The 20,875-nt window shown below is 41.4% G+C and overlaps 1 protein-coding gene and 1 long non-coding RNA gene across 7 annotated transcripts in view; one reads left to right on the top strand and one right to left on the bottom strand.

Moving 5' to 3' along the window:
• Window positions 1–3,189: 3,189 nt before the first annotated feature.
• Window positions 3,190–6,603, bottom strand: LOC108350099 (uncharacterized). The gene is made up of 2 exons (XR_015676848.1): window positions 6,422–6,603; window positions 3,190–3,501 (listed from the first exon to the last, which is right to left on the bottom strand). It is a non-coding gene; the product is annotated as an uncharacterized LOC108350099 (long non-coding RNA).
• Window positions 6,604–6,776: 173 nt separating this feature from the next.
• Abcd3 (ATP binding cassette subfamily D member 3) overlaps window positions 6,777–20,875 on the top strand; it is a 53,575-nt gene continuing 39,476 nt past the window's right edge. For 3 of the 6 annotated variants that reach the window (XM_087616332.1, XM_087616327.1, XM_087616329.1), the window contains exon 1: window positions 6,777–6,964. Coding sequence is in view for 2 of the 6 variants with exons in the window: in XM_087616327.1 (XP_087472453.1) it covers window positions 6,855–6,964 (110 nt within the window). In the remaining 4 variants the exon portion in view is untranslated. 6 annotated transcript variants of the gene reach the window in all.

Genomic DNA, 20,875 nt, shown 5'->3' with positions numbered 1-20,875 from the left:
TTGAAAGTCACACGGTTTTGCCTAAGCTAGCAAGATTCCTGGCTCAAGCTATTCTATTGTCTCATCCCACCGAGTGGCTAGAACTGTGGGCATGAGATACCTTACCCAGCTCTACTTCTTCCTTTTAAAAATCTTTATGTGTGTGTACATATGAGAGAACATTGGCTTGCCATGGCATGCCTGTGTAGGTTAGAGGATAACCTTGGGTATTGGTCCCTGCCTTCTACCTAGTGTGAGGCAGGATATATATATATATATATATATATATATATATATATATATATATATATATATTTTTTTTTTTTTTTTTCTGTTTCCTACTGTCAGGCTAGCTGGCTTGTGAGTTTATGGATTTCCTGTCTCTCTCTCTCATCCTGAAGTAAGAGTGGCCAGGATTATAGGTGTGCTACTGTGTGCTGCTTTACACGGGTGTGGGGATTCAAATTCAGGTCCTCCTACTTGTACAGCAAGAACTTTACTCTTTGAGCCATCTTCCCAGCCTTGCATCATCATCATCACCACTACCACCATCATCATCACTACCACCATCACTGCTACCACCATCATCTCCTCCTCTTCCTCCTCCTCCTTCCTTCTTCTTTTTTGTATATGAGTGATCTGTTTTCACACATACCTAGAGAGGGCATCAGATCCCATTACAGATGGTTGATAAAATGATTTCTTCCTAAATCAGAATAGAACGAGACGTTGAGAGTGCCTGCTACTATGCTCATCCTCAGATGTTCCGTGCCCTCTTCCCCTGCTGAGGAGTTCTGTCTTCTCTCCCTAATGACAGTAACCACTAATAGGTCTTTAACACATTTAATGACCCATTAACTATGAGTTAATGTATTGTCAGGCACATGTCATCACTCTATGTTTCTTATCACAAAATACATCACTATAAAATGCAGTTGTATTGGCAAAACTGTGGTTTTAGAGTTTCAAAAATAATATAAAAATGAAAATAGTAAAGCTTATTGAACTTTGTATACATTTTACTTAAAACCACCTGGCTTCCCCATCCCACCCTCACCCCCCTGCCCTGCACGCCTGAGGCTGAGGATGTAGCTCGGTGCTTGACTCCATTTTAAACCTCAGCACTTCATAGACCAAACGTGGTGGTGCAAGCCTGCAGTCCCAGCACTTAGGAACAGGAGGATCAGAGGGTCCAGGCCATCTCCAGCACTTAGGAAGTTAAAGGCCAGCCTGGAGTATGAGTCTCTGTTTTCAATGATGCAATTTTCCATTCTGGTGGGTGATGGTGGAGAAGAATGTGGGAACCAGATAGTGGACCCATGTCGTACAAAGAGAGAGGAGCAGGACTTCAGCCCGAGGAGGGTACTGTGAGAAAGTTCTGTGTCTAGGGAGGAGACCTGACATAGCTCAGTGGAGAATCCAGTCACAGGTGGTTCGCTGCAGCCGTTGGGCCCCTCAAAAAGAGAACGCTGACACTGAACTGAACAACTAGTCAAGCAGAGCGTTACTGAGGCTTTGAAGGAGTGTTTGGTTGGATCACACAGAGAGATGACTGGGCGTCGATTGAGTTGCTGGACAGAGCATCAAGACTGATGTCATTTTCCTCTGTACCTGGCCGAGTTCACAAACAAAAAGAACTAAGCACGCAAGGGCAGGCATGGTGGAGTGAAAATAATGTGAAGATTACAGTAAACATCTGGCACCATAAACTGGTTTCCTGGCAAGGCCCTAGCTTAGTTTTTCCCTCTTGCAGATTCATATATAATTTTGATTATATACCCAACACAGCCTTTATGGCATTTCCCTTTTGACTGCCTTTGTTCACACTGGTAATCACAAGAGGGCAGGGCTGTTTTATTTACTTGTAGGTGTGTTCTCAATGGGTGACTCACGAGATAACTTCTTGAGATATCAATTAGACATCTTCTTTTTCCCTTTTCTATTTGGAGAACAGGCTCTCTACATCATTGCCTTCGTTGGGGGAGGGCTTCACCACCTTTGTCAAAACTCAAATTGAAATTGAAGTTCGAGATGACACAAAGTATCCTACCAGAGTCTGGAAAAGAGAGTTTTATCTTGTAGAGTGCACTGAGTTAGAAACAGGGATTAACATCCCTGTTTAGGTAGAGAGTGCCTGGTAATCTGAGGCAGAAAGAATAACACATTCCGGGGAGAAAATGACCAGAGTGTCCCCTTATTGCCTGGGGTGGGAGGTTGGGGAGGGTAGCCAGGGCTTCTGTCCCAACCTGGCTTCCTGTGGATGTGGAGGATCCTGGAGTTTATATCTTGGTGATGAGAAAGCAGTAAGGGGTTTGCTCATTTACACCTCATCCCTCATAACAACTATGCACCACTTCTGTGTCATAGACTTTGGGTGAATATTATTATCCTTTCATACAGTCAATTAAAAAGTTTCCTTCCTATTAATTAACAATATCACCTACCTCCTATACAAATTAAATCCACTCTTGCAACTTGCTTGGTGCTGCCTTGACTCAGTTCACATTACCTTTCACATGAGTGTGTAAAGTGGTCCCTTAGCTTGATGTTTCCTCCTTCAGTCTACCCTTCCTGCTCCCCTAAATAAAAGCTGAAGTACTAATCTTCCCCCAAACTCATGCGTGATGCAGCTAATACTTATCCTTGCATGCAGAATAAATCACACCTTGTTAACTGGGCACTTTATGCCTTCCACAAGTCGATACATGCCTTAGGGTTTCCACTGCTGTGAAGAGACACAATGGCCAAGGCAACTCCTGTAAAGGATAACATTTAATTGAAGCTGGCTTACAGCTTCAGAGGTTCACTCCATTATTGTCATGCTGGGAAGCACAGCAGGGTCCACAGGCAAGGTGCTGGAGTAGCTGGGAGTTCCACATCTTGTTCCAGAGGCAAACAGGAAAAGACTGTCTCCCATGTGGCTAGGAGGTGGGTCTCAAAGCCCACCCCCACAGGGACATATTTCCTCCAACAAGGCCATGCCTCCTTATAGCGCCCTTTCCTGGGCCAAGCGAATTCAAAATACCACAATACTAAGCATTTCAACATTGTCTCTCATTCCACACTCCTCTAACCTCAGCCCTAGCCACCTTCCCCAATCGGCTTTGTTTTGTTTCCCACCGTTTCCTCTAAATCTCTTATGTCCCAGTTCTTTTCCTTTTTAATAGGGTTGACCTAAATCAATCAGTTGCAAAAAGATCACACTCCAAATTTAGCGTCTTAACACAGTAAACGTGTATTGTCTCCACAGCATCTGTGAGTCAGGACTTTGGAAGCTATCTCAGTTGAGTTGTGTGATGGGATCACTCACGAGAGTGTAGTTTTCTGAAGGTGTCACCACAGAGAGAAGGCTGTTTCTCAAGTGACTGCCAGGCTGCTGTCCGCTTCCCTAGGGCTTCCAGAGCATTCTCCATGTCAGCTGGCTTTCTCTGTAGAAGGCAGTCCAGCAGATCAAGGGTAAAGTCGTGATCTGAGGATCCCAGTCAAGAGTCACACACTATCAGATTCTTCTTTGTACTGGCTCTGGAATAAAGGAGAGAGACAAAGACAAGCACATCAGGAGGCAGAGCTCAGGGCAACAATCATAAGAGTTGGCTGCCTCATTCTTTTCCTGATTGTTTCTTCAATCTCCAGCTCCCTGTGTCCTCCCTCTCTCCCCTGTTCGCAGTAGCTCAAATTCTTTAAATGTCAGGTCGCCTGGAGACTGCTTAATAAACCCCTGCTTTCTCTTTTTCATTTGGTATGATGGACTGTGAAGTTGAAGATTGACTATCAAATGACGTAGAACTGAAGAACTATTTTCCCTTCGAAAATCCTAAACTTTGTTGCTCTGAGACTGTGTCACCAAGAGTGGATCCCCTTCTTGTTTGGAGGATTTGAACAACCTTAGTTTGACTCAGAGACGTGGTCTTGAGCTGGATAGTTTTATGACATGAGCTAGAGTCCTCTGAGAGGAGGGAATTTCAATTAACAAAATATTTGGTACAGGCTCTACTTTTACGTAACTTAGACTTTTGACTGATTGCTGAGCACCTGTACACAGCACACACCACGGTCGGTTGGTTGGTGTCTGGTCTTTGCCATTCTCGTAATCATTTAACCAATCACACAGAGAAAACACCTAGGGCACCACTGTTTCATTGGTTACTTTTATGGGCCTCCATAAGATCCATAAGTGCAGGCCTATAGGGCATTTTCTTAATTAGTGATTGACAGGGGAGGGCCCAGCCCGTTGTGGGTGTGGTTATTTCTGGGCTGGTGGTCCTGGGTCCTGGGTCTCAGGAAAGCAGGCTGAGCAAGCCAGTAAGCAACACTAATCCACAACCTCTGCATCAGCCCATGCCTCCAGGTTCCTTCTCTGTTTGAGTTCTTGTCCTGGCTTCCTTCAGTGATGAGCAGTTGGTGTGGAAGCATAAATCAAATAAACTCTTTCTTCCCCAACTTGCCTTTTGGTCATGGTGTTTCATCACGGCAATAGAAACCCTAACTAAGACAGGCCTCAATTTAGAGACCAGGGTATATAGACACAATTCTCTGCCTTGATTTAAATTCATGTTTCCAAAAAAAAAAAAAAATACAACATGGAGTCTACTTTTCTACTCAGGGTTAATATCAGAAGTGGATCCAATTTGCCTTGAGCCTCTCAAGCACTTCTTCCTTTAGATTTTTATACTCCTTCTCTCAGTGTAGACATTTCTTCATCCTTTCTTGGTGACGAGGGCCTTCTCCTGTGTGCTGTCCCTTTTTGTACCAGTTTGCTAGAAGCTGACGTTATTAGACTAATCCTCAGTGGTTTTTATCAGATGGGCATATCAACAACTCGAAAACATCATAGCTTGCATAATCTACTCGCCTACCCACCTTTCTTCCTCTTCCTGCCCCCCTAGAATCTTGTACGCTTCTTGAGTAAGGGCATTTTGTAGAATATTTTGTCAGTGGATTATTCTCTTTTATTTTTCTGAATGTTTTGAAATCTGCTTTTTTTTTTTTAAAAAATAGATGTTTTCAATCAGTTTTAGAAACCCTTCTTTGATTATTATAAACTCTTCTCCCCCAAGTGTCCAATGATTTTATACTACATTGCAACTCACTAGGGAAATAGTGCCCGCCCAACTCCCCACATCTGCTAGTGGACTCCTTTGGTCTTAGGGTGTAACTTTGAAATCATCCTATTGGTCAAGTGTTAATAAAAAGTTCTAGCAAAACTCTAAATTCTATTATATTCTCATAGGACCTAGTTCATTTCTCTATGCTGACACTTAACTCATCCATATTTTTCTTCGTGTTTTTCTTCTGTACCAGCCTCTGGAGAATAAGGGATTGATTGTTCATACTTGTATTCTCTGTGCCAGGCATACCTAATTACCTCAGTGACTCCCAGGGTAATGGGAAGATAATACGAATGGCATATGGAGGATTTGGTACAGGCTCTACTTTTGCGTAACTTAGACTTTTAACTGATTGTTGAGCTCCTGTACACAGCACACACCACGGTCGGTGTCTGTTTTTTTCCATTCTCATAACCGTTTAACCAATCACACAGAGAAAACACCTAGGGCACCACTGTTTCATTGGTTACTTTTATGGGCAGGCAACATTTATGTATTGTGTAAGGTTTTATAAGCTTCCTTTCAGACACTTGCTTCTCTACAGTTTCTTAAACTGAAAACAGCCATTCATTAAGTTATTGTGGGGGTTGGGGATTTAGCTCAGTGGTAGAGCCCTTGCCTAGGAAGCGCAAGGCCCTGGGTTCAGTCCCCAGCTCCGAAAAAAAAGAACCAAAAAAAAAAAAAAAAAAAAAAAGTTATTGTGCATGCACTGGACTAAATGCTAGGGATAACAATTTCTGCATGATAGGGGTGGGACAGGAGAAGAATGCTGTAATCTGTAAAGCCCGTCTGCTTCTGGGAGTAAGGCCAGCATTAATACAACGCACAATTGTTATTTCTGAATGTCCCTTTGCAAAGAACAGCGTTTCTCAAACTTTCTTTGACTAGACCTAACATAAAGAAATACATTTTTTATCGCCATCCCTGTACATATCTACAAAAAGAATAATTTTTCTTAAAACTCCTTTTTGTCACGCATTCTGAGCTTTTTCCCACTACATTATTCTTTTTTTTTTTTTTCTTTTTTTCGGAGCTGGGGACTGAACCCAGGGCCTTGCACTTGCTAGGCAAGCGCTCTACCGCTGAGCTAAATCCCCAACCCCTACATTATTCTTATTAAAAAATTAATACAGCGGTGGATCCATCGTCCCCAACCGATTTTACAGAAGTCCTAGATACCAAAATCTAAGGCAACTTGAAATAAGATATCTGATTGTAGTCTTTCTCTTCCTGGTCTCCCTTCACTCTTTAAGTTGTAAATGTAGACCATACTAGTGCTCTGTGATGGAGCCGTTCCCCTCCTCCCTCGGCTTCTTTAAGAGGGTGGTACCGACCCATCCAGGGGATGGCAGAGGGGCAGGGCCCACTAAGTCCGCGGCGCAGGCCTGGCCCGCTCTTCCAGTTCTTGTGAAAGCTAGGGTTTGTGCAAGCAGAGCTCCCAAGGCCGAAGCGGGGGTAGCTCGGATCCGCGCCTAGGACCAGCACCGCTGGCCCGCCGCGTTTCCGGCGAGTCAGTGGGGGTCCGCGCGTGCGCAGAGCGTCCCTCTAGGGAAGGACCTTTCGATCGCCCCGCGCCCGCGCGCGCGTCCGGGAAGCCAAAGTCCAGGGTGGGCTCGGCGCGGCGGCGCGCGCCAGGGGGCGTTCCCGCGCGGCCGGCCCCGCCCTCTCTCGGCGCCGAGCTATCCTCCCAGTTTCCCCCGCGGTTCCTGCACTGAGGTTGTCGCCGGCGCGTCCCCTATACCGCGGCTCGCTCGCCCTGCCGGTGCCATGGCGGCCTTCAGCAAGTACTTGACGGCGCGGAACTCCTCGCTGGCGGGGGCCGCGTTCCTGCTGTTCTGCCTGCTCCACAAGCGGCGTCGCGCCCTCGGCCTGCACGGGTGAGGCTCGCGGCCGCGCCGCTTTCCCGGGCCCGAGCCGGCTGCTCCGGGAGCGCGCCTTGCCCTTCTCTCCAGGTCCGGAGCTGCGCGGGTGCCCGCAGAACCCAGCCAGCGGTCCCCGAGCCCCGCGGCCCTCGGCCTGGCGGCCACTGCGCTATCCCCAGACTGCGGGAGGGAGGAGGGCGCGCCGCGTCCCTGCGCCCCCTCACCACTTCCCCCTGCATGTCAACTTTATGGGTGCATTCTGGTTTTGCCATCTCATCGCCACAGAACGCTAAGGTTTCGTTCGGGATGGACATTTTACGCCTGCTCGACTCCGGAGTAGTGGCGGTGGATAGTGGCCAGGGGCGTTCTTGGGGGTTTTCTGGATCCAGTGGGCACGATTTTTTCTAAAGCGGTGCCCTTTTCCGGAATTGGTCAGTGGATGCCCTGACAGCTCATTTGGAAAGGTTGAATTGGCTGAGTGGTGTGTGCAGGACAAAGTTTCCTCCATCTGCTTTATAGGTGAAAGGTGAAAGTGTGTTTTAGGTGAAGATCACTTGTTAATTACAGCGTACAGCTACCTGCCTGGAGAGAAAGTCAAAGTTTACTTTGAACTCCTGGGAGATTGGGAAAGGAGAGAATTGAGTTCTGGTGTTGGGATTACAGGCACAATTTTATTTCTTGTCGCACATTTGATTGCAGCGAGCGAAAGAGAAAAGGTTACTTCCTAACTAAGCATTCTTGCTAAGTCTTTGGATATTTAATATTCAATCTTAGAATAATTCTTCTATGCTTTTTATTTCATCAACCCTCTGGGCAGGTACTATTGTCTCCTGCCTTTGATTTGCTTGATCTACCTTATTAGAATTTGGCCTAAAATACTAGCAGAGAGCTCCAAGTACCCTTTCACGAAGTATTTTCTGTCCTGTCTATTTTGACTTGCCTATTGACTGCAACATTGGCCCCTTTCTTCCTAAATCAGCTTTACAAAATAGTAATATGCGTCACCTTCACACACTAACCTTTTTTTTTTTTCAAAGAGTTCTGGGTGGGGCTGATTAAGTCTAAATATTTTTCTGTTAGATTGTATCCTTTCTGAACTCTCCTTTGGGATTAGAAGTTATCAGTTATTTGGAATATGCTGATAGAACGTGTTAGATGCTTTGTCTTGAGTTACAGTCTTTGTAGGGAAGCGTTTCAGTGCATAGAATAGGCATTTTACTAGGGAGGGAACTTGACTGCTAACAGCTCTGACTGATTTTTAAAAAATGTCCTTTTTCCTGAGACACTTGTATACATACAGAAAACACTATGCAGCATAAATGTCAGGTTGGCAAGATTTTTGCAAGTAAAAGACAACCTGTATCATCAGTGCCCAGATCCAGAAGCAGAATCTTATCGGCACCCAGAATTCCCTCACGTCTCTTTCCAGTCACAGTCCAAACCAACAGCTCCGTTGTGTTGTAGTACTGTAGATTATTGAGTACAGGGAGTTTCAAACCAAATCTACTGGGAAATAATAGCAATAGAGGTGATAGTATAATATAATTTATCTTCCTGAGTAATTGAAGCTGTTCACCTGCCATTCCAAAGATCTTCTTGAGAAACTTTGTGAACTTTCTGAAGATAGAATTATGCAACAGGTAGTTTACTGAACCAAAGAGAGTTGCTAATCTTTAAATATTTAGAGGGTTGAGGATGCAGATTATGAGCAGATAAATGTGAGACATAAATTACTGAGATAAAATGATTGAACTTACATAAGTCACTAATATATATTATATAGGCTTATATCTAAATATATTAGTACATATAATGTATATATATATGTATATATATATTAGATGTACACTTTCATGTTCTTATCTTTCAATCCCTATCTTTGGTTTCACAGTCTGGAGGTTATAAAATTTTGACCTTCTATTGCCCTGGCCCTTGGGTGTGTTTGGTAACAGAGCTAATTAATTTTAATATCTTTCGGTACTTACCTATGGGATAAGTGATTATCTGTGAATAGTAAGTTTGTCTTAGAATGTATATTCTCTTGGAATTGGATAGCTGACATAACTAGTAAAGCACTCAGAAGTTATGTTGCAACATTATTCTAAATATTAAGATAAAATTCTGTTACTTTAAAATTCTATTAATGTAACTTTTATTACCCTATTACATCACACACACTTATTATGAAATATTTTGCATACCTATGGAGTAAATAGAATAATAATCCCCTATTCATTTCACCCATATTGTTCCATCCATTTGTTTGATCCCTACTCCGTTACAAGTAAAACATATTTATTGAAATGTGCAATTCTTAGTTACACTTGTCAAACAAATGGACACACTTGTATTACATCCGTCTTACAAATTGGGACATTTTTATCTCCCCAGAAAGTTCCTTTGTATTTCTTTCTAATCATTTCCTACCACTGTTGTGCTAACTTTTCCCTCTTTACTCTCCCTTAAGCAATGGACTCTTGTAATTCATGGGCAAAAGTCGCTTAATCACGAAAAAGGAATTGTTTGTTTAGGGCTATTTTCTGTGCTACATGCTGTAGGAGACAGATGTCTGTCTGTCTGTCTGTCTGTCTATCTATCTATCTATCTATCTATAACATTTAAAATAAGTAAGCCATCTTAAGGCGCTTATGCTCTTGTTAGGGAAAGAAACTTAAATAAGAAATGTTAAAAGTGAGGACGGTGAAGTGTGCGGACACTTTAATACTAGCTTACTTGTGGTAGTGGTTTGGACCTCGGCTTGAGTTTTGTACTTCTTCAGCCATGCACTTGTAATCTGTTGAGTGCATTAGGCTGGCTTTCTTTTGGGTCCGATTTCGCTCTGTGCCAGCTCAACCCCTTCTCCCCACCGTTATTTTTTCTTTGAGACTTAGCTCAGGAAAGAACTTTCTGATAGGCATTTTCCACTGTTTCTAACTCCAGACTGATGTATATATACCCTTTGCTTTTCTGACACTAAGATTCCTCTTCTCTAGCACTCACTACTTAGTTTTGCACAGGTCTCTTTTCTTGGCTTCTGCTTACCTCAGAATCTGAATTTCTTGAGGCTGTGGACTGAGTCATGCTTATTTTTCTAGTTTACTTAACTTTTATTTTTTGCTGTATTGGGATCACACCTACTGGGCCTTGTCCATGCCAGACAAGTAGTTTACCACTGAGTTAGGGAGACCTTGAGTCATATTTAAATCCCTCAATCGGCTATGTCCCAGGATAGACAGTAAACGTTAGAGGGGATAAGTGATACAGAGCTGTGGAAGACTTTTTAAAGAACAGTTGGCAGAAGTTGAAGAAGCAAATAGAGGCCTCGTCTTCATAGAAGTCATGAGTGTACCCGAGAGTCTGTAGTGTGATCTGAAGAATGGGAAATCTGGCCTGAATGAAAGAGAAGGAACCAGTCTACATTGTCGCAGAATTTTACTATGCTAAATAATAAATAAGTAAGCCATTGAAAGACTGAAGACGGAAGAAAGCAGTTTCCCTTCCCATCAGTGCTTGTGAAACAAAGTTCAGATTTCTCATCCTAGGTTTCAGAGCTTTTCTCCATCTGGTCTCCTCTTACCTGGCTAATCTTATTGTGGCCTTGCCTGCCAGTTGGTACTCTGTGTTCCAAATAGGCCGGTGTCCACACTGTTCTCTGAGCAGGCTATCCTCGTTCCTGGCTTTGCAGCTTCATCCACGTGATCAGTCTTATCTGTAATTTCTGTCTCCTTTGTTCTTCAGTTCTTTAACATTCTTAAAGGGCTAGAGACGGTCACCCTGACATGAAGTATTTAGCTGCTCCTGATGATCTAAGAGATGATCACGTTGCTTTTAACTGTGCATACAAGTGCCTTGGCGGCTGTGCTCTGCCTCACCTGAGGTAATCTAGCTGGGCGTGTCAAGTGCACCTTCATCTTTTGTCCCTTTAAAGCCTTAGTCTATAAATGGTGGGGCACAGTTTCCTCCCCAGATATTTCTACGGTTTCAGGCAGCACAGATTTCTCTTACTCACATCTTTGCTTCTGCTTTATTTTAGATGCCACTCACTTGTCTTTTGAGCCTGTCTCATATCTGTGTTGCTTTCTCTGCATCTGAGTATGATCCCCAAAATAACTGTTACAGAGAAGTTCTGTTAAAAGATTAGTACAGTTAGTAGCAAAGATTCTGTCAGTTTAGTGAGTATCTTAGGATTCTTTTACACAGGACATTGCTTATATTCCCACTCCTGGAACCTTCTTGGCATTTTCCCACCCTGAGTCTCGGGCCTGACGTCAGGCCCTGCTTCAGTGCTTGCATGCCCCCCTATGTGGCAGTTACTTCCTGCACCCCCTTCCCACTTGGGAACGTTCCTGCCAACCAAATCCTCTTTTCTTCATATCAGTAGGGGCTGGCCTCACCTTTCTTTTACAAGTTCACTGAGGGTTTTGTGTATGTATAAGCCATGTGAGGAACTGGGTCTTAATGACACCCTTAGAATGAGCTGTTGAGTAGAGCTGTACAGCTGGCCTTACTAAGGTTTCTAGAGTAAAAGGAGGCGCTTATGGGAAGCATACCTTAGAAAAGCTCCTTAGAAAAGCAGCAGCTGTGTGCTGAGCCCAGTTGTGTAGATGAGGTGAGGGTTGTGAGAAGTGTGTCTGTGGTAAAAGAGGTCCAGTTAGTTACGAGTCAGGTTTTGGTACATGAGCCTCTGTGGGTGGCCCCATGTCTCAGTGCACTTGTATGTGTCGTTCCCTGCCCGGAATGTTGTTTCCATGCTGTCACTCTGCTTACTTCCTCCCCTCTTTCAGTCGTTGATAGTTAGACCTGTGGCCATTCAGTTTAACAGCATCCTTTGTGAGTTCCCTTCCTGGCTATACTTTTTTCCCTAGCACTTACTATTACCAAGTGTGCGGTTCCTGTACCTAATGTATCTTGTTACTGTGTGGCTGTGCTTACGGGATGTAACTAAACTCTACAAAGGAAGAGATTTTTGTCTGTTTTATTCATTGGTATAGCCCTAGTGTGTGGAATTGGGTTTGGCAAACTGTACTCAGAAAATGCTGTTCAGTGATTGTGGCAGTGAGAAGCTGATTTCTTAGGGCATGGCTACTGTTAATTTAAAGAGTAGCTTTCTGTTATAACCCTAACCCTCACCTTTTGGGAACTAGACCTCTTATACCTTCTATTTGTAAGTTCAGAAGCAATATAAATGATGGCGTTAACGTACGATTTTTAAAAATGAACTTTTGACAGTTAAGGAGTAGAAATTAATATTAAAGATAAATGACATTACTAATATAACTATAAATATAATAAACATGGCTTTATTTTTGCTTACTCTGTATTTATTATATGCCCTTCATAGTTATAACTGCATGTTTTGCTGTTTTCATTTAAGGCATAATTGTGTTTTTCTTTATGACCTTTATGATTGTAGTTTTATGGCTTTATCATATTTTATTTTACCCTTTCTTGTTGTGTATTTTCACTGTTTGTGGAAGATTTATTTTTCCTTGTAGCTGGAAATGGAACCTAGAGCCTTGCTTGTGCTACCGGGTTCTACAACTGATCCATGCCTGTGAGTTTTTACGGATAGTACTGTATAATTTTTGTTTTTTTGGACTAACTTGTGGAAAGAGGATTAATAAATGCAAGTTTTTGGATGCCTTTATCATGCTGGAAGGGGGGTGGACATTCTAAATTATACAAATTGACATTACTTTTTAAAATGAGTCATGCAAAATGGTAATGCTATGAATGAGTGTTAGTATAATTTGCCATTATTCAGTGATTTTTTTTTCTTTTAGAGGTATAAAACCATGTTGAAAAGTTAGTTTACATGTGTTTTGTAGATTAGCAAGAATGAAGTTTATTTTTATTCAGCAGCAGCAGCAGCAGCAGCAGCAGCAGCAGCATCTTGATCATGAAGTAGCTTGGCATAATTAAGGACATATAGTCTTTGAGGTTGGGGAAGGGTTCAGAAGTTCAGTTAGTCATGCATTTGATCTATGACTTCTCATCAGTTTCTGCACCTTCTCTGAGCCTCAGAAGAATAGGGATAATAGTATTTATTAAGCTATCAGTTATGTGAAGATTGAATAAGAAAACACCTTAATCCAGTGCTGGACTCAGAAACCATCATTATGCCTACCAAAACAAAACAAAACAAAACACCAACTAAAAGGACAACAAAATATCCCTTTGTTAGCTTCTTAGATATTATTGAGGCTTCCTAAAAATGCTTCTCAAATGTATCAGTGAAAATGTCCTTAAACAGTTTTAAGTAGATAAGTCTATTTACTTTTAGGGTGTTATACTGGTTTTAGAGACACAGTTTCGGGTCTTACATGTTTCCAGTTGGCATCTCCTAAATAGGATATTCTGTATTTCTCGACCTTATAGAGAGGTGGTCTGAACTCATAGTATTCAAAGTATGACCTCACGGGTGCAGGATAGAACCATGACCTTCTTTGTAGACTACATGCTTCTATTAAAATAACATGAAGTTGCATTCATTTTTATGACAACCAAATAGTTTTCACTGACTTCCCTTTTCAAATTGTTTCTTTGTTGTCATTGCTGTTTTTGAACCTTGAATATTGGTTGAGTGACACACGTCCTCTTCGGTATCACATCATCTAAAACTTGTGGTCCTTTAATTAGTATTCTTTCTGTATATTTTCCTCATAAATTAAAAGAAAATCAGATTAGAGGAAGTCTAGGTAAGGTATAATCTTTTTGTTAATAGATAGCCTTTGAGAATTGTTTTGGATCTTACCTGTAACTTACCAGCACTTTCTGGTGACAGACCTGTTGTTTTCCTTCTCTTTCTTACTGAGCAGGGTCTTCTTTTAGAATAATTCTTTTAGAACTGCAGGGAAGGGTCTGTGGACTACGTAGCTGTCAGGATGAGGCCATAGAGCCAGAGGGTTTTTCTTTAACATCAAAGCAGGCGAAAACCCTTGCCTAGTCTAACATTTAGTGCTTAGAGTTGCCACCATCCCTTTAGAGACCAGGTTGATTTTAGTCTGACAGGTAAACTCAGGTTTAACCTGACATTTGTGATGCTCTTCTAAGTTCTCAGGCCCTACCATACCTTTAGAGAAGTGCCTTGTAGTACTTTCTCAGGATCCACTCATCTAGGACCTGACAAGTACTCTCCACCTCTAATCTTCTGGAGTAGAATACTCACTCTCGTCATGTGGAAGAAAAAAAATTACATTTTTTGAGTTATACTAGAAAATTAAATTCAAATTTATTCAAAATGTTATTTCTGTATTTCTTTTGGAAAGTTTTTTTTTCTTTTTTCATTTTTTCGGAGCTGGAAACCGAACCCAGGGACCAAGCGCTCTACCACTGAGCTAAATCCCCCATCCCTCTTTTGGAAAGTTTTAAGGGATGTTAGAAGTTGTTTAAAATGGGGGTTTGTAATGTGTACCAGCCATTGGGCCCTTGGTTAGGGAAAGTCGAGGCGTCCTTACTGGGGTCACTTGAGTTATAGGCATCTGTGTCAGCGGGGAAGCATAAGGACGCCATACTTGGACTGCTGGCTGTGCTCTTCAGCGCAAACTCTAACGCATTATGCATCTGCTTAGGAACAACTGTGAGTGTTTTGTTTTGACTTTGTTTTGCTAACTTTTTGAGACATGATCTCATCTAGCCCAGGTTGGCTTTGAACTCTAGATAGCTGAGGATGACCTCGGATTTCGGACTTCAAATACTCCTGCCTCTGTCTCCTAACTTTTGGGATTACTGGCATATGTTACAACGACTGTTTATTTTTAAAAAAATCTTATCCTTTTGCTAGTCTAGCAAACTCGAGTGACTGCAACTGGATGAAAATAAATGGGTAACGAAGCTCTTTAGAGCTTCCTCAGCCAGCACGGTGCCTGTGAAGAGCTGCACAGCCTCGGTGGACTGGCAGCACGAGGCAGACATCAGAGCGGACTGTGTGATTTACTCCATATGTAAATTATCTTGATGACCTCTTTGCTTTATTTTTAAGCCATGCATAATGTTTTTTTTTCAGATCACAATTTAATATACTTACTATTTATTCACACATTTTGAGACAAGCTCTTATGGAACTCAGGTTGGCTTTGAACTCAGTTGTGCAACTAAGGATGGCCTGAATTCTTGAGCCTTCTGCCTCCCCATTTCTCCGGTGTTGAGGTTGCAGGCATGCACTGCCAGCCCTATCGTAATATTTCATATCTGTTGGCATTAACACATGGATGTACCTTGTGGAGTGGAGCAGTCTCTTAGGCGTGTAATAGTTTAGTTACTGTGTCATGTTTATATGCCACCCATGTATGTGCTCAGTTTAAAATGTTTATGAAACTTAATCCCCTGAAGTCAAGGAGATGATTAGACCTAAGTAATAGTTTAAAATTACTCTTTTAATGCTTTATTATGTCAAATATTAACTGCTTTTTAATAACCAAAAGTTTTAATACACCTCAAATTTGAAAACTAAAGGAAAAAGCACCTATTGTTAATCTGTTACATTACATTTTATTGATCCTAGAACTACTTTTTTCATATTATAGCAAAAATACTGTGTATCAGCTTGTATGGAGGGCTCTAAATTTAGTGTTTTTACTGTTATTCAGTTTATCATAAGCTTAGGAAAACCAGGACTTGTAATAGAATCGTGTGTTTTCCTCTTTGCAGACCAAGGGGTGGAGGAAGTAGGCTGAACTGAGATCAGTAGGTGGAGATAAGGCAACTTCTCAAGGATGTGGAGGCTTTGTCCGATAGTTAGCGGGTGACCCCGAGAGCCTCTTCTGAGGATTGAGAGCTGTGGGCCTACTCGGAACCTCAGTGTGTGAGAACATACTGATCAAGGAAGACACCGGCACTAATCCCGGCCCTCGTGCACCAGCTCACCACTGCACCCACACGCTAACACACATGTAAATTATCACACATGTACACGTGCAGAAAGAAAAAAGACCTTTGAAAAGGAGCCATGCAATATAACATTTCTTTTGTGTGTGTGTGTGTGTGTGTGTGTGTGTGTATAAATAAAATTTTTTAATATTTCAATACCAGTTTTCTAGTTCAATTTCAAGCACTTCTACTAAAAGGTCCTCCTCAAGTAATATATTTAGAATACCATTCTCTGTTTACTTGTGTATAGAGTTATAATGAGTTAAGAAATAGATTTAAGGCATTTTCAATCGTAGGATTCTTTTGACTTTTTCTACTAGTTGTGCCCAGGATAGGTAGGCTGTTGAGAGAGAGGGGTGGGGTTGGGGAGGTGGGGGGGGTGGGAGAAGCCAGTGTAGGATAAATGTAGCCAAAAATAGCTGTCTCCCTTGGAGAAAATGGGATCAGTGTGGGGTAGACTATAAAACGTACCCAGTGCATTCAGCTAAATGCTGTTTCTTAATAGGCTAGACAGTGAGTTTAGCACTTTTTTTTTTTTTTTTTTGGTTCATTTTTTCGGAGCTGGGGACCGAACCCAGGGCCTCTTAGGTAAGCGCTCTACCACTGAGCTAAATCCCCAGCCCCGAGTTTAGCACTTTGAATGACTATTATTTCTAAGACAAATCTTGTGGAAGTACAAATAATAGAAAATCCATACAACCTAAGAATTCCAGCTCTGTGTAGGAATGCAGTCTTTTGAGAGAGAAATGGAACTAGGAAGATTTAATTAATTTGCTTCTTAATATGGATAGATTTCACCTCTGGGCCCAGTCTTAGTTTCTTCTTCGTGAGGGGTCAAAGGTGTTCCGAGGATGGAGAACAGCTTGAGCAGAGCCCAGGCACCCTTGTGCTGCTTGGGCATGCATTCAGGCAAGACACTTATACAGTGAAATAAAAGAAAAAACATTTAAAAATGCTTTTACAGAGTATTTAAAACTAATACTCTGCATATCGTTTTAAGCTGTTTTTGGAAATGTGAACATTTGAAATCTTTGGTCTGCAGTTTCTGTTGGTCTTGGTTAGTGTGCAGTTGTGCTTGGTTATTGTTGGCTGTCGTCTGCACATGTGACCTAACATTAACTTTCAGAATTATTTTGGAGCTTACAGCCAATGCATATTCCTTAAAGATCACTTGGCTTTAGATTTCCTAGGTGGAATGCCAGTCTACTTCTTAATAAACAAAAGCAGGATTCACATTTCAGAATTTGTGCTTTAGTTATATAATTGTAATAGTAAATCTTTGTCATGTTAGATCAACATCTCCACTTATGAACTTCAAATCTAAACGTTCTTTTGTCTTTTGACTGGTTTCCATATAGTTCTCTTATTGGAAAATGAACACAAAACATAGTCCAACGATTGCTTTACAGAATTCTTTCTTTACTATTGTTCTTCATTATGGCTAAGGACTTGCTGCCCTCCACTCTTCCTAGGGGCACTCTGGGAAAGGAAAATGTTTTGTTTTGCTAGGCATTAGTTTGGAGCTGATGGTCTCTAATACTTCCCTGCCTCTACATGGTCTCTAGTGTGCGCCCCTTTCTCCCTCTCATTCCCCTGTTGAGTTCATTTCCAGCCCTAATCTGTTCCAGCCATCATTTCTTTTTTTTTTTTTTTTTGGTTCTTTTTTTCGGAGCTGGGGACCGAACCCAGGGCCTTGCGCTTCCTAGGCAAGCGCTCTACCACTGAGCTAAATCCCCAGCCCCCAGCCATCATTTCTAATAATTTCCTTGGCTGTTCTTCCTGTCTGTATAGTTACTGCCTTTGTTATATGTTTATTAGCTCTGACTTGGGATAATTTATATACTCTAATATGTTCTCACTGAGGGCAGAGGTTTCTCAAGTATCATCCCCACTCCTAAACATAAGTCCTAGCTCTCCTCACATAGCACTGCTATCTGAATCTTTACAGTGTGGTAGGTTCTGTCATAAGCACTGTGTGTGTCTTAGCTGATGGAGACTGATGGAGATATTCTAACTGATGGTGGTGGTATTTTCGTTTTGCAGATAGGAAAACAAGGTACAGAGCAATTATATAAGTTGCTCAAAATCACACAGTTAACACACAATGTCATTAGAATTCTGTCCCAGAAATTCCCTCTAGTGCTGTAACTGCTTATAGCTAGAACACATTAGTTTGTCTTTAGGATAAATGTATTTTGTTGTTGTTATTTCACTGGAAAGGGCCGTTTTCCTTCCTTTGGTGTATAGTACCCTCTTATGAACTGTTTTGCTCACGGTGTTTATGATATCATTTACCTGCATCCCCTTAGGTCCCCTTCACACTAAATCTATTCAGTTTTAAGTCTCAGTTTAGGTTTTACGTGAATGAAGGCTTAGGTCAGCATTAGTTCTGCTTTTCTTTGTATCTCAAAACACTTGGCCTAGACCCATCCCATGTCTGACTTTATACTAATACAGTGTCTTACTCTACTGAGGTTATAACCTCTTTGAAGGCAAGACTATTCCTATTAACCTATGAGCCTGTAGTATGCTGTAGTACTGCTCAAAGCTAATAAAATGTTTGTTTTCCATTTTCATTGCTTATCATATATTTCCTTAATTTTAAATTAGTATTTCTTTTAAAAATAATTTTTTTAATGTATGTTGTGGATACACTCGTGTACATGTGTGGAGGTCAGAGGACATCTTTTGGGAGTTGATTCTCTTTCGACCATGGGTTCTGAGAATTGAACTCAAGTACTTTTATCCACTAAGCTGTCCCTAGATTGGTAGTTCTTTAATTTAAAAACTTATTTTCCTTATTAAAGTGTAAAGGCCTCTTTCTGTGTATGTCTGTCTAGAGCTGAGCTTCCTTGTTCCCACTCTCCTCTCCTGTCTGTTGGTTTCCTTTCTTTTCTCTGTCCTTTCACAAAATTTTAAGAGCAGATTTTGAGTCCAGTGGATCAAAAGTCAGTGTTTTACTTTCATTGCCTCCTAATTTTATGACATTGTTTCAGCTACCTTTAGATTTTAGAAAACAGAAGATGGCAGAATTGCCTTCCTTGAGTACTTAGAAGAATGGAATTTAATCTGTGAATTCCATAAGGAAAACATGCTTTGTGTTAGATTCTTTCTCATAAATAAATGAGTCTTCAAGTCTCTATTTGCTGACTTAATTAATTATGGGTATTCACTGTTTGATTTATAGGAATATACTGTTAGAAAACTTGGCGTCAGTTTTAGGAAACGTAGCTATTGTCGGTGACGTTTGGCTTTTATGGCTTTGTTTTTGCCCTCAGTTGTTGTCTAGATCTTAGAAGTCAGACGGTGTTAATGGATAGAAAACCTGAGAGTTTTATTGAATTGACTTGTGTATCTAGAATTCTGACTTTTCACAATGAAATACAATAGTTGAATTACTTGGGGAAGTGCTAGGTGGTGGGAATGTGGATAGCAAAAGTGGTCCTTAGTTGAGCTTTATTTCGAAATGGTGCGTATTAAAAACAGCCACGTTCTGTGGGTCTCAGGAAAGCCTGGTGTCCTTGTCTAGTCAGATGTCTTGTTGAAGGAAGCTGTTCACTCGCTTACTTGTTCTGTCAACTCGCCACCTCTTCTGGTTTAGCCATTTGTGTATCTGGCCATTTAGATTGTTTTTTCTTCTTCATAGACTGATTTCAAAAGTCTTGTTCTGAAACTAAATTTAAAGGAGAAAACAAAGTGTAAGTTTAGAAAGTATCTTCCGTATGTCAGGTACAGTGTTGGGCATCAGTGATGTGGAGACGAACAAGACAGGGCCCGTTCTCATGCTGGTGAGGGGAAAATGCACTGTGTGGATTGTGGAGAACAGCAGATACTGGATATTCTCTGCTTGGAAGGAAAAATCAGGCTTCGAAGATAGAGTTGCTGGTTAGTTTGTTATCCTGATTGGCACAGTTTAAAACTGAAAGGAGATACACTAATCATTTTGTTAGCACACAGTAGGTATGAGGAAGGACCAGTCTGACTCTTGTCCCAAGAAGTCAAATATAAAATGGCTGTGAGTGGCTGTGTGGGTGCCAGATCTTCCTTGAGAGTACAGCGAACTCTTAACAGCAAGCCTTCTCTGTGATGCTGATTTGTTTTTTGAAGTAAGTTCTCATTATGTAACCCAGGTTGGCCTGGAACTTAGTCTTCTGGCTTCAGCCTGGGATTATAGATGTGTGATAATGACGCTTGTCTTTTAAACAGCAGCAGTAACATGTAAAGACAGTGCAGTGCGAGACATGTGAAGTAACACTTTATTTCACTTCCCAGCTTAACCTGATTAACGTCAGTGTGTCTTCAGCACACGGAGTCTGTGCTCAATGGCAGATGAGCCTGATTGGGCAGGAGCCAAGACCTGTGCTGCTTCGGTACCGTGCTGTAGAATTTGGACTTGGTTCTTAGAACTGTGCTTATTTTAAAAGTTTAGTTACAAACTGTACATTCTCATGGTTTAAAGTTAAAAAATAAAAACCAGAACTACTGATAAGAATAATCTGTTTTTTTGTGATGTTTTAGTAGTGATGCATTACACGAATAAAATGTGATGCATTACACGAATAAAATGTAATACTTTATAATGCTTTATGCTCAGTAACTGTTAAATCTGTGAAGTTGTCTGTTCTTTGGGATTTTCCCTTATAAATCTTTGGGTGTAATGCTTTTTCTTGGGATGGGATGAGTAGGAAATGTTGTCTGACAATCTTCTTAATATCTCATCTTTCCAATCCATTGCTTTTTTTCTTTATCTCCCTCCTGAGTAGGTGATCAGTTTTGGAAATTTATGTTTTACTAGGAAATTAGACATTTCATTCAAGTTTTTAAATTACTTTATAAGATATCCAGAGACAGAAACTGTGTGTGTGTGTGTGTGTGTGTGTGTGTGTGTGTGCGCGCGCACACGCGAGCATGTTTGTCTATTTGTCTGTCTGTATATCTGTCTGTCTTGTGCTTTTGCGTTCCTCTTTTTTAATTTTGAGGGAGGGCCTCACTGTGAACTTCAGGCTGGCTTCCTGGTCCTGCCTCAGTCTCCATGGTCTTGGAATTAAAAGGCAGGCA

The sequence above is a fragment of the Rattus norvegicus genome, chromosome 2 (assembly GCF_021556685.1).
Source record: "Rattus norvegicus strain SHRSP/BbbUtx chromosome 2, alternate assembly SHRSP_T2T, whole genome shotgun sequence".
Classification (NCBI taxonomy): domain Eukaryota; kingdom Metazoa; phylum Chordata; class Mammalia; order Rodentia; family Muridae; genus Rattus; species Rattus norvegicus.
This window is presented reverse-complemented; position numbering and strand designations above follow the sequence as displayed.